The sequence below is a fragment of the Macrobrachium rosenbergii genome, chromosome 15 (genome assembly GCF_040412425.1).
Source record: "Macrobrachium rosenbergii isolate ZJJX-2024 chromosome 15, ASM4041242v1, whole genome shotgun sequence".
Taxonomy (NCBI): Eukaryota; Metazoa; Arthropoda; class Malacostraca; order Decapoda; family Palaemonidae; genus Macrobrachium; species Macrobrachium rosenbergii.
In genome coordinates this window covers 41,247,621-41,261,721 of record NC_089755.1, presented here as the reverse complement: position 1 = coordinate 41,261,721, position 14,101 = coordinate 41,247,621, and the positions used below count along the sequence as shown (strand labels likewise).

Sequence of the window (14,101 nt, the reverse complement as noted above, 5' to 3'; positions counted from 1 at the left end):
CCGGGTTTCTTTTGCAAAATTACGCATGCGCCAGTCCCTCGTTGAGAGACTATTCAATCACAGCTGATACCAGCGTCTGCCTACCCTAAATGAAAGGTTGTCGTGTCTCCCCTAAGTGATGCTTAACTTGCATTAAGTATATACTTCAAGTTTCCCAGTGGTCTAAAGGGCCTCAGGGTAGAGTAATCTCCCCTGGGGGTGAAACACTGATATCTTTATGGAAACAAGCCTGAATTAAGTAATAAGAGATCGCCGTTTAGATTAATGCTGTAATACAATAATGCCAACAGAGATGTATAGGATGATTTTTTTCAGATCGGTCTGGGGAAAAATTGCTACGCAATAAATTCAAAGATGCAGCTATGAAATTTGGCCAGTCTGAAATATGACTTCCCCTACCAGCAGCTGATTAGGTCTCTCTCTCTCTCTCTCTCTCTCTCTCTCTCTCTCTCTCTCTCTCTCTCTCTCTCTCTCTCTCTCTCTCTCTCTCCTTACTATAATAATTACTTCAATACGGTTTCCCAAATTACCCTATTTTGAAAAAAAACAAGGAAAAAGTAACGATAACTGAAAGCTCACTATATTTTTATATGTGTGAGAGAGAGAGAGAGAGAGAGAGAGAGAGAGAGAGAGAGAAATAACCACTTGAAATCTCTAAAAGTGCATCAGAAAACCGAAAATAACGTCCGGCGATTAAAAAAATCAGAATAAACTGCGACAAAACATGAAACCAGAAAAATATACCGGATGCAAATCTTGAGCATAAAAAACATTCACAAAATAACCACTCATGGTAAAATTTCCAGATTTCAAGAGAGAGAGAGAGAGAGAGAGAGAGAGAGAGAGAGAGAGAGAGAGAGAGAGAGAGGAGAGAGAGAGTTTCCTAATTTCTATTTTTCACAGATTTTTTTTATTTTTTATTAATCTGTATAAAGCTACGACGCAAAAGACACACAGGAGAGAGAGAGAGAGAGAGAGAGAGAGAGAGAGAGAGAGAGAGAGAGAGAGAGAGAGTTCCTTTCCTATTTTATATTTTCACAATTTTTTCGTTTACTTTTGATTAATCTATATAAAGCTACGACGCAAAGAAACAGGAGAGAGAGAGAGAGAGAGAGAGAGAGAGAGAGAGAGAGAGAGAGAGAGAGAGAGAGAGAGAGAGAGTTCCTTTCCTATTTGCTTATTTTTCACATATTTTCGTTTACTTTTGATTAATCTATATAAAGCTACGACACAAAGAAACAAGAAGAGAGAAGAGAGAGAGAGAGAGAGAGAGAGAGAGAGAGAGAGAGAGAGAGAGAGAGAGAGAGAGAGTTCCTTTCCAATTTTCTATTTTTCACATATTTTCGTTTAGTTTTGATTAATCTATATAAACCTACGACGCAAAGAAACGAAACGACGAGAGAGAGAGAGAGAGAGAGAGAGAGAGAGAGAGAATTTATGTACTTCACCTAATAATTTACAAATATCTGATGGCCATCAATCTCACATATTAACGGCTTTACAAAAAAGAAAAATTCCACCTGAATTTTAAGTGTACACCTTAATGGCAAAGTCATTGAAAAAAAAAAATAATAATAAAAAATGACTGGGATGACTACCAGTCGTAATTTCCAAGAATCTTGTCCGGCGGCCGCGCAGAAACCTTGATCCTCAGGAAGAATTCTCAAGGATCAAGACGCTTTCCGGTTTGCGAACGTGCAGTCAGCCACCCACGCGAAAGAAGGAACACATTAATAGCAGAGTTCTACAATATAACCTTTCGTCGTCTGCTCCTGTTTAATTCGTGAGGTATTTTAGTGGCAATTAATATTCGTGAGGTATTTTAGTGGCAATTAATATAGGTTAAAGAGTCAGTGATGTCTGCTGTAATTTCAGTGACACTCATCAGTTGAAAAACATCGACGTCCAGCAATATCCTCTTGCTATCTGATACTATTTTAATCATGACGTTATTTTAGTAATCTCACAAGCTGAAGAGTCAGCAATGCCTGGGCGTAACTTTAGTGATAATCATAGGATGACATTCATCAATCCACAACAATATCCTTTTGTTATTTGCTACTATTTTGCTCTGAGTTACCTTTGTGAGATCGCAATTTGAAAAATCAGCAATGTCTGGTGTAACTTTAGTGATAATCATCATAAATTGAAAAGTCGTCAATGCCTGCTTTAAAAAAAACTTATAAACTAACTAGGCGTATTAAATACAATGAACAGAGAAGGACTTCCTTCATAGAAGTTAGTCATGTCATCGGCAAGATGTGACCGTTTTCTCTTATTCCATTTTCTATTTCTATTCGACGGGAAACTTTACTGTTTTCACGAACCTCAATGCCTTAGATACTACGGTAGCTCTGCAGAAAGCCCGAAGGAAAGAGCGATTTCTTACGGGAAACAGTAATGATTCGCCTTTTGCGAGAAAGAAAAGTTATAAAAAAATTTATTAGATGGGGGACATTAATAAAAAAAAAAGATGGAAGATGATATATAGAACTGTCTAACATCTAATACAAATGGGTACACACAAGTATACACCAATAAGAATACATACCTTTGTGTGTGTGTGTGTGTGTGTGTGTATAGAGAGAGAGAGAGAGAGAGAGAGAGAGAGAGAGAGAGAGAGAGAGAGAGAGAGAGAGAGACGTAATTTTATAACTCTTCACCCACATAAAGATACACCATAAAAATAATTACTAGGGTAAAAAAGTTATGCGTCTCCCCCTAACAAAAGATGAACCACACATTTAAGCACACGATTATCTGTCTTATTCTGGTGAAATACGATATTTACATTATATCCCTGTATATTATAACACATCCAGACACTCCATGTTCTCACGTGGTACAAAAGCTCTGTTTAGTACTTTGTTATAGAATTGTTATAAATGCAGCTACTACGGAGATTTCAGACTTGATATTTTATACTTAAAGGTTTTACTTTCAGTCGTCAAATATATTTACATACACATGGGTACATATACAAATACGTTAACAATAACATATATTCAAGGGTGCATTCATACATAAATAACTTACATGGTTAACTAAATGATTATATTAAACCCCTCTCTAGAATCAAGAGTCTAGAACCTAGATTTGAAAGAAAATGAAGGAAAATAATTCAAAGAAAAATGGCACAGTAAACTCCCACCCAACGAACATGTGAGGTGAATACTTATCATGTCTGAGAAACAATTTACAGATATAAGAAGAGAGAGAGAGAGAGAGAGAGAGAGAGAGAGAGAGAGAGAGCTATGATGGTTAATTACGTTAAGCACAGAAGCTAACAGCGGAAAATTTATCTACAAAAAGAAACAGCATTAAGCTATACCCCTGAGGAGAGAGAGAGAGAGAGAGAGAGAGAGAGAGAGAGAGAGAGAGAGAGAGAGAGAGAGAGAGAGATAATGATATAATAATAAATGCTGGGAACTCTCTTTCAGCCACAATCTCGACTTAACTGCTGGGGGCCAAAATGATTATGTTAGCGGTCAAGTGTAGTAATCGGTGAAAGTGACATTTGGCTGTGTTTTTCCTCATTGCACACAGAAAAAATTGTTAATGTTAAGAGAAAAACAACCTCACTGAGATGAGAAGTAATGACAACACTTCGCTTTTGGACACTGATAACAACAGAAGTTTCAAAATCAGACAGTCATTTTTAATTTTCTGTAAAAGAAAACGATTGCTCAGGCTTTGTCTGTCCGTCCGCACTCTTTCTGTTCACACTTTTTCTGTCCCCCCTCAGATCTTAAAAAAAACTACTGAGGCTTGAGGTTCTGCAAATTGTCATATTGTTGATCCACCCTCCAATCATCAAACATACCAAATTGCAGCCCTTTACCCTCAGTAGTTTATATTTTATTTAAGGTTAAAGTTAGCTATAATCGTGCGTTTGGCAACGATATATGACAGGCCACCACCGTACCTAAAGTTTCATGGGCCGCGGTTTATTCAGCATTTTCGGTGGTCTTGATTAGACGTTGTACAGAAAATCGATTGCGCCGAAGAACCTTCGGCGCCTTTTTTGCTTGTTTGTTTTTGTGACTAAATACAGTATAGAAGCATCAGTATATTTACTATCATTTCTTATACAAACAGCCATTTAAAAAAAGGTATACTGAAGTTATTTTTGGGGAGAAATAAGTATAATTATTAACACATACCTTGGAAATCGTATATATACATACACACACACACACACACACACACACACACACACACACATACATATATATATATATATATATATATATATATATATATATATATATATAAAATGAACCCTTTTAAAAATAAAAACTATGCACCTTTTTATTCTTTCTTGTTACAACAGCAACACTTTTCTAGAGAACCCTTACCAAACTGAGCTCATAAATGATTTAAAATCAAACAAACGCGCAAAACTTACTTGACATATAAATAAAAATTAAGATAAAAACATTGATTCAAGTGATTACCAAGAACATTAAAATACCCGAGACAAATCAGGAAATTGGAATATATCGCAATCACTTCCATCCTTTTAAACAGTATGTGGCCAGACTTACATATCTGAAAAATAATGAGGCAATTTAACCAACACGTCAAGTTATCATCACAACTTGAGCCGCGTGTACAATTCCAGAGCACAACCCTTGCTCATATTGTCTGTGATCATCAAATCATCAAATACACTAATATCCAAAGAGGACATTTAAAAAAAAAATATATAAAAAAAACTCCTGTCCCTTTAAACCACTTCTTATAGCGTGTATAACTCACCGGCGACATTAAAATCAGACCATTAAAAAAATAAAAAAAAAAGTGGCTCCTAGCTGTCAACTGCGTAAAAGCAAAGTAAATAAATAAAAATAAGCTGGATGCCATAATAATGAAACCCGATAAGACGAAGTCGTCAAGCACAAGCACACAAGCATTCACAATCAACTCCTGCCGCTTCCATCCTACCAAGAACTTGTCGCTGCTTTGAAGGTCAGGAGGAGGGTGGAGGGTGATGGAGGGGGAGGGTGAAGGAGTCGGGGAGAGGGGAGAGGGAATACCAAGTAGGGGCCCCTTGCCACAGGACAAACCAGCCCTCCTCCCCCCCTTCGTCTGGAGTCTGGCCTTGGCATTGTCGCAAAACGGACAACTGGGGAATCTCACCATCTGCGGGAATAAAAGGAGAGAGAGAGAGAGAGAGAGAGAGAGAGAGAGAGAGAGAGAGAGAGAGAGAGAGTCAGCAGTCTTGTGGCTAAAGCGATGATTAGCAATTATTCTTGTGACATTGCAATCCTTCATGCTAATTTTATATCTATACGCTATAAAGTCGCCAGTTGGTTAATTGTATTTCTTGAATGCGCTGATATCTTTCCAAGGGGCACTGAATAAATATAAAGATAAGAAACGCAAAGTCTGAACACGAAATACAGCTCACCTTTGTTCGCTATTGTTATCAATACAGAAAGTCTGTAAAGGGCTCTAAAAATTATAAGCTTCCAGTAGGGCAGCTTAAGGGTAAACAACACTGTCCATCAAATCTGATGGAGCCAGACACATCCAGCCTGATGCACATTTGAAATTATCCAAGAAAAAAAAAAAAAAACTTTTTACATATATTTACACATATGTATATTTTCTTTTCAACACTAACCCGTTTTCCCTAAAACGGAATGCCAGGAGAAAAAGAAAACGGCCACTATGGGCTTTTATGCTATAACTACTTGCTCATGGATGAGCATCCTGTGCAGAAAGCTTTCAAAACATTACCCCAGGGCCGGATTAAAGGGGGGGGCCAGGGGCCTGGGCCCCGGGCCACCCACCAAGAATGTGCCTCCCACCAATAAAAACAATACATTTTAATTTAATAATATAGTTTGTATATAGACTATTGTTTATAATATAGTTTAAATATAGACTATAGTTTGTAATGTATGCAATAGGAGTTGGAAAGGGGGCCTCCCACCAGAGTGGGCCCCAGGCCTCCCACCAGCTTAATCCGGCCCTGCATTACCCACTTCATAAAACGAAACAGAAAGAGCATGCGCAGCTTGTTTAACAACCCACAAACACACACACCGTTCACCTCTACCCTGAAGGCACTTTCATGCTTCCCAAGTATGACGGCCCTTACTCTCTAACATTTCTTTCATACTATTTTTCCAGAGTTCTCTGTGTCTTCCTCTTTTTCTTTGTACTCACAGTTCCTAATTAAACACTCTAGTCACCACACGTGGACTTGATTTGACTGACGAAGTGTACCCTGTCAAGCCAAACACTCGGGGACTTTCGGCCATTTAGCGTTTATTTCAAAGAAGGAGTTTAAGTGGTTCGACAGCCAGCAAGATTAAGAGGTTCAGAAAATAGAGGAGATGAAGTACAGGGATCTGAAGATGGAAATGGGAGAAAAACCCACACCTGAGAATTAATAATGAGACTAGACTGCAAGACTGAAGAAAGGGAGCGGAAATGGAGGTAAAGTAGAAAGCTTAAATGTGGGTGCAACTCAGGGCCGAGGGACTCTGCATACACCCTTTAGAATGCCTACAGTGCGCCACATGTGTACTGGCGGCACTACCCTCCTACAGGGGTGGTAACTATAGGGGCATTGCACTTCCATCAGTTGTAATGAAAATATTCAATAATGAAAATATTCTCAATAGGTTGCAGAAAAATATTAATAAAAAACCTAGAGATGTTAAAACTGACTTTAATTAAGGCAGGAGTTGCAATGATTGTGTTAAGACATATTGTGTGAAACAATGACATTCAGTGCAAGTTCTCTAGAGTCGGAATTTTGCGAAAGACTAAATCAAGCAAATCAAACAAAACAGATTGTAAATAATCATCAAAGTAAAACAATGCATTCCTAGTACGATCTGTGTTGCTATACTGAAATGAATCATGGCATCACAATGAAAGTATTTCGAAGAGATTTCGTCCATCTAAGATTAAAGTTTAAGAAAGAATAATGAGTAACAGCCACAATAATGTAAATGAGAGACAGTATTTTTCCAAAATATAAAATAGGTAAAAAACAAGCGGGTGGGGGAGTTTTCGACCTTTTGCACAATGGTCCTCTTCAGCCAAAAGGACCGTTGTGGAAACGGGCGAAAGCTTCCCCGGCCCCCTTTTTTTCAACCTTTTTGTATTTTGGAAAAATACAGTCTCTCATTTGCATTATTGTGGCTTTTCACTCATTATTTCCAGTCACAATATAGTGATGCACCATAGTTAAGGATCGCTAGAAATGGTGCCAATACGGGAAATGAGGAAGACTAACACCTGGAGCCACCCTCTTCAAGTCGTAATTTTGAAAATCCATTTTGTAAATATTTTTCAGCTGGTTAATTATAACTCACGCATGTGATGACAATTAGCCCTACTCGTGAACAATGAAATAACTGAAATACAATTATACAAATATATAGAGTAATTTTGATTTTCCTATTTGATAGGCATTCAAGAAGTATTCTGTTACCTTAAAGAGGTACTAATGACATTTGAATTGTTTCCTGGGAAGAAAAGACGCGTGAAAATGTCTTCCATGCATGATCGAGTCAGGAGTATATTAACGAATTCACTCATAAAAATTATCTGAGGAAATTTATAACGGGTTCATTCAGACGTTTCAGCACGTGCAGATTATTACACAAACAACCATTATACAAAGAGCATACCTGGAAAGGTTCATTGATAATGAATATTTTTGCCGAACAAAGAGAGAGAGAGAGAGAGAGAGAGAGAGAGAGAGAGAGAGAGAGAGACTTCAATGGAAATGCAGTGCAATGCACTCAAAGGTGTCCCAACAATGCATCATTGCAGAGGCTAATAATGAAGAATATGATAACTGGCGAGTGAAATATATATATATATATATATATATATATATATATATATATATATATATATATATATATATATATATATATATATATATATATATATATATAATATAATATATATATATATAACGGGAAAACCAACCTGGGACATACAGAAACGGAAACGACAACGAGGGACAACGCTGGCGAAAATGTAAGGAAGGGTGGGTGGGTGGGGGGATGGGGTTTGAAGGAGGGGAGGGGGAGTCCATCTAGGTCTAATTCGTTATTGTGACAGAACAAAGAACACTCGTTGTGCTACAAAAGGCAACAAAGCCCCTGGCCCTCCTGAGTGAGTCCGACGCGTCAGAAGTACAAGCTTGTTCAAATCAAGGTGGACCTCGGTTCAAGTATTAAAATCCTTCGGCTGTGATTATACAACTTGTTTTCTCGCTCTTTCTCTTTCTCAAGCCGGGTGAAAAGGGACGAACGGAGCTAAGCAGTGAATTAGGTACCTAGACGAGATCTGACTGTTGTAGGTTGCACTAAGGGGGAAGGAGACCACTGGACGCGAATGATCACTTCTTCGTCAGCTCCACTAGGATGAAATCATAAAGGAGATTCATTCTCTCTCTCTCTCTCTCTCTCTCTCTCTCTCTCTCTCTCTCTCTCTCTCTCTCTCTTTAAAATGGAATATGAGGCATCAATCTTCGTCCTCAACGTTACGTGGATATTTTTATCCACTTAAAATTAATTCTTGAATCTTATTCTAACTTCATCCACTCAAGGACTGTGAGAGAACTTGTTATCTAAGGCAAGGCGAGAAGCATTTTAAGTGCTGATCTCCGCATCATAAAAATATAACAATTGAACTGAATAAAATTAGTTTAGACTAGCATAGTGGGGAAATTACTTTCCTTTGCGGTGAACCAAGTCAATTTGCGTCTTAAATGCTCCCGAATGAGATTAGCATTTCTTCCATTAATGCGAATTAAAAATTCGTATTCTTAACAGCCACAGTGGCCTTCTTCATCTGTTATTCCTCGCAGTTTTTGGGATAATTTTATCACTTGAACCCAGAGAAATAGATGGAGAAGCTCGTCTTTCCAATGGATGATATGAACATACTCCAGTTCAAACATGCAGCGTACTTCTGTTGAAGCCGAACATATTTTTTGACAGAGTTGAACTGGACCGGACCCATCATCACCACTAAACGAGTTCTGATGGTTTTGCTTTGTAAGTTGTTTGTGTATGTATGTATATGTATATATATATATATATATATATATATATATATATATATATATATATATATATATATATATATATATATATATATGCGTATGTGTGTGTGTGTGTGTGTATATATATATGCATATATTTTACACACACACACTACACTACACACACACACATATATATATATTATATATATATATATATATATATATATATATATATATATATATATATATATATATATATATATATATATATATAATCAACCAAGAGTTAGTGTAAGCTCATTTATTTTCCACTTGGATCCAAAACTCGTTGTAATGAACGCAAAGAAAAAATAAAAAAAAAAAAGCTGTGAGGGAATCACGAAGTTGTTTGGTCACTGCAAGGAAAAGAAATACTTGCATACCTAGGGGAAAAAGGCCGTTAACCCTACATATATTAACAGTTCATGTTAGCAACTACTTTCAAAAGAGATGTACAAATTTCTATCCTACCGTATAAAACGCAGTGTGTATAAATAAATTTTTCTGTGCGTAATTTAATCAGCAGGACATACACACTACATCTACTAGACTTATCGTCGTCTAGCCAGGGCAAGTATCTTTCAGTCTATAAAGTATTCAGTTAAAGTACCTTGGTGAGTCTGGACCTTGCCTTCTCACCTTTCTAGTCTACAACCGCTATCTTTTATGGTGTTGGAGACAAAAAAAAAAAAAAAAAAAAAAAAAAAGTAAAATATGCGGAAACTTCGGTGCAATTGAGTTTTCTGTACATCGTATAATCAAGGCCACCGAAAACAGATTTATCTTTCGGTGATCTCGGAATAATGCTGTATGAGCCGCGGCCCATGAAAGTTTAACCACGGCCCGGTGCTGGCATGGCCTATATCGTTGCCAGGCGCACGATCATGGCTAAATTTAACCTTAAATAAAATCAAAGCTACTGAGGCTAGAGGGCTGCAATTTGGTATGTTTCATGACTGGAGGGTAGACGATCAACGTACCAATTTGTAGCCGTCTAGCCTCAGTAGTTTTGAAGCTCTGAGGGCGGACAGAAAAAGTGTGGACAGAAAAAAGTGCGGACGGACAGACAAAGCCAGCACAATAGTATTCTTTTACAGGAAACTAATAAGTAAATAAATAAAAGGCTGATTCCACGACTATAAATGAAAATGAACAAGACAAGAAACAGAAAACGTTAATCGTTTTAAACGTAACTTCTTATACAATTAATTATATATCTCTCTCAAAAACAAGAATTATGAGAACTCAACCGAAATAGAATAAGTACAAGTTGAAACCACGATCTATAATTTTTCAAAATATTTAATCAAAACCTAAAATACGTTTCTCTTAACCATAAGGCGAGCAGTTAATATTTCTTTCTCAAGACTGAGACAACGAAAAGCATTTGTCATCCCCTTCCAGAAGATAAATGATGATGAATGATGAATAAAGAAAAGCAATTATTCTCGCGACTATCTCTCCAAATTTTCCCTCCTCGGCGACTTTTACCAATTAAATGAAAGATAACTTCATTTACTTAGTGAATGAATATTTAATGATACCTATAAGGTTAACATCCGATTTGAATTATTCAATATTTTAAAATCCGATTTGAGTTATTTACTATTTTCTTCAATGCATTTCTTCTCTGAGGGAGATATGCACTCGCGTAAGAGCAGCTCCCATCCATATAAAAATTAAATACACTTGTGGCCACGTAAAATCAAATAATTCCTAAACTAAAGCTTACCTTTCATTGCATCTCTCAAATGAAACATTGCATCCAAAACATCAATAGGAATCAAATCGACACAAATATCTAAAAACCTATGGGAGTGTTCCATATGAAGAGGGTTCATCTTCTAAGTAATAATAATAATAATAATAATAATAATAATAATAATAATAATAATAATAATAATAATAATAATAACAATAATAATAATTAAACATCCTTAGCCATCCTTCTCCAGCCAACTCTGACGAGAACAAAAAAAAGCAATAACCTGTAATAATAATAATAATAATAATAATAATAATAATAATAATAATAATAATAATAATAATAATAATAATAATAATAATAATAATAATAATAATATAAACATCCCATGAGCCATATTAGCCATCCCTCTCCAGTTAACTCTGACGAAGACGAAAAAAAAGCAATAACCTGTAATAATAATAATAATAATAATAATAATAATAAACATCCCCTGAGCCATATGAGCCATCCCTCGCCAATCAACTCCGACGAAGACGAAAAAAAGCAATAACCTGTAATATAATAATAATACTAATAATAATAATAATAATAATAATAATAATAATAATAATAATAATAATAATAATAATAATAACACAATATATAAACATCCCCTGAGCCATATTAGCCATCCCTCTTCAGTCAACTCTGACGAAGACAAACAAAAGCAATAACCTGTAATAACAGCAATAAAAATAAAATAAAATAACAATATGGAAACATCCCTTCAGCCACATTAGCCATACCTCTTCAGTCAACTCTGACGGAGCCAAAAAAAAAGCAATAACCTGTAATAATAATAATAATAATAATAATAATAATAATAATAATAATAATAATATAAACATCCCTTGAGCCATATGAGCCATCCCTCTTCAGTCAACTCTGACGAAGACAAACAAAAGCAATAACCTGTAATAACAGTAATAAAAATAAAATAAAATAACACAATATGTGAACATCCCTTCAGCCACATTAGCCATACCTCTTCAGTCAACTCTGACGGAGCCAAAAAAAAGCAATAACCTGTAATAATAATAATAATAATAATAATAATAATAATAATAATAATAATAATAATATATAAACATCCCTTGACCCGTACGAAGCCGACAAAAAGCGAAAACCTGCCGAACTGAACATCACAGAATGTGAAAAGAATCAAGTGGCTACTTACATCGCAAAACTCGACCGTGACGAGTTTAAGCAGCGACGCCGTCGGTGCTCTGGCGTTCAAGGGCACCACTGCCGCTTTTTGCCTGGATCTTCTTTGGGGAATTTGGCAGCCTGTTGAGGGCATTCTGGCCCAGCACCCTCTCGCAGTAGGTACTCATTGTTCGAGTTATCTCGTTAATTACCCAAACATCCTGTCATTAATTTCGCTCTTCGCCGTTACTACGACTCTACTCTACTACACCTGCTAACCGCCGCTGAGGTGTCGGCGTTCGGTGGGATTTCATGGTCCTTTCCGTTCGTCTCTTTAGTTATTCGTGCATTTAATTCTTCCGCCAGACACTAACATGTATTTTAGTCACTGCCAGAATCAGAATCTCCACTTTCCAGTAACTTACTTTCATGTAAAACAATCGGCAAAACGATCAGCCCGGCAATTAAACAAAAATTCCTTTCTCTTTCTCATTTGTCACTAATAGGAAATGTAAGTGTCATTTCTCTTTCTCATTTGTCACTATAATAGAAAAAGTGTCATCTTTTAATGATTCTATCGGTAATTAAACTACAAAAAATCCTTCCTCATTTGTCACAAGTCGAAAATTGCCATCTTTTAACCTGTGAATGAGCTATGAAGTTAATATAAAAATGACGCATATATTTCTAAGCACAAATTATGCACGTGTTTCTAAGCACACTGAAAAATGTCAAACGTGCGCTCGTGCAACAAACGCGCAAGCGCACACGAAAATGTCAGGCGATGAAGCATAAAATGTGTAAGAGTATTGTGAGTGTTACCATAACAAGAACGTGTATGTTTGGTATAGTATAAACTGCTGTAGCTATTTACCAATCTTAAAAATCCTAAATCCTAGCTGCACAACGCATTATGGAAATCCACCTGCCACAATATTCCTTAATCGCAAATCACGACATCACTTCAAGGAGAATAACAGCGCTAATTTTCCAGCCGGAATATGCGGACAGCCAGCGTCTGGTATTTCCTGTGGCAGCAAAGAAACACTCCAGACCAGTACTCGTGTACAGCAGTAAGCTCATGCAGCTTGTTGTCTTTTTCGCCATTCAATTTATGTTTATATTTATATATATATATATATATATATATATATATATATATATATATATATATATATATATATATATATATATATATATACATATACACACATGTATTCACATTTATATGTATGTATATATATATATAAATACATACATATATATACAGTATATGTATATGTATATATATATATATATATATATATATATATATATATATATATATATATATATATATATATATATATATATATATAAAAACTTATGAATCATATAAATTCAATTCTTTAAAAATTCGCTCAGCAATTTTTCGGTGAATGAAAGTGAAAATAAAGATATTCTCTCTGACGACCTCCTTCACTACACCCTTTCGTCAAGGATGCAGAGAGAGAGAGAGAGAGAGAGAGAGAGAGAGAGAGAGAGAGAGAGAGAGAGAGAGAGAGAGAGAGAGAGAATTTAAATCTGCAACCTTGCGTCCATGCGTCCATAAAATTCACCTTCGATAAAACATTGCAACATTGGAAACATGAAATCAAGCACACAGATAAAAACATCTACTCAATTATTAACTGTGACAAAACATTTGCGCTAAAATGTTTTGTCACAGTTATGTTGTTATTATTATCGTGCACTAAACCGACGATAATAATAAAAACATAACGCAAATGTTGAAGTCAAAATAAAAAAAAATACACAAAAAACACGACAAAAATCATAATAAATCGCTACAACAGGGCGCCTACGCCAACGAAATAGTCGTCACAGAAGAAGAAATAACGATGAAAAAATCCAGACTCAGCATTTCAATTGCCGTAAGAAAAACACGAAGTCAAACAAAGACGATTCGTCACTTCATCCTCTTAAATGACAAGGGAACCCCCCAGCGCATGTCCCAAACAACCCCCCCCCCGCCCCCACCAACAGGACGAAGTCCCACCCATCCCCATCCCCCGGCGAAGTCCCCAAACATTCCCCCCGCCAAAGGCCCCACCCCTCTCACGAAGTACCACCAACCTCTCCCCTTGCGAAGTCTCCCTCCC

At 36.3% G+C, this 14,101-nt stretch overlaps 1 protein-coding gene across 9 annotated transcripts in view; it reads right to left on the bottom strand.

The window, feature by feature from the left end:
• LOC136846590 (EGFR adapter protein-like) overlaps positions 1-14,101 on the bottom strand; it is a 1,014,562-nt gene that overhangs the window by 651,132 nt on the left and 349,329 nt on the right. For 2 of the 9 annotated variants that reach the window (XM_067117461.1, XM_067117460.1), the window contains exon 2: positions 11,992-12,602. The exons of 5 other annotated variants lie outside the window; for them this stretch is intronic. In XM_067117461.1, the coding sequence (XP_066973562.1) occupies positions 11,992-12,114 (123 nt within the window). In that variant the 5' untranslated portion in view covers positions 12,115-12,602. The remainder of the gene's footprint in view (positions 1-11,991; positions 12,603-14,101) is intronic. 2 more of the 9 variants (XM_067117463.1, XM_067117464.1) reach the window with 1 other exon arrangement.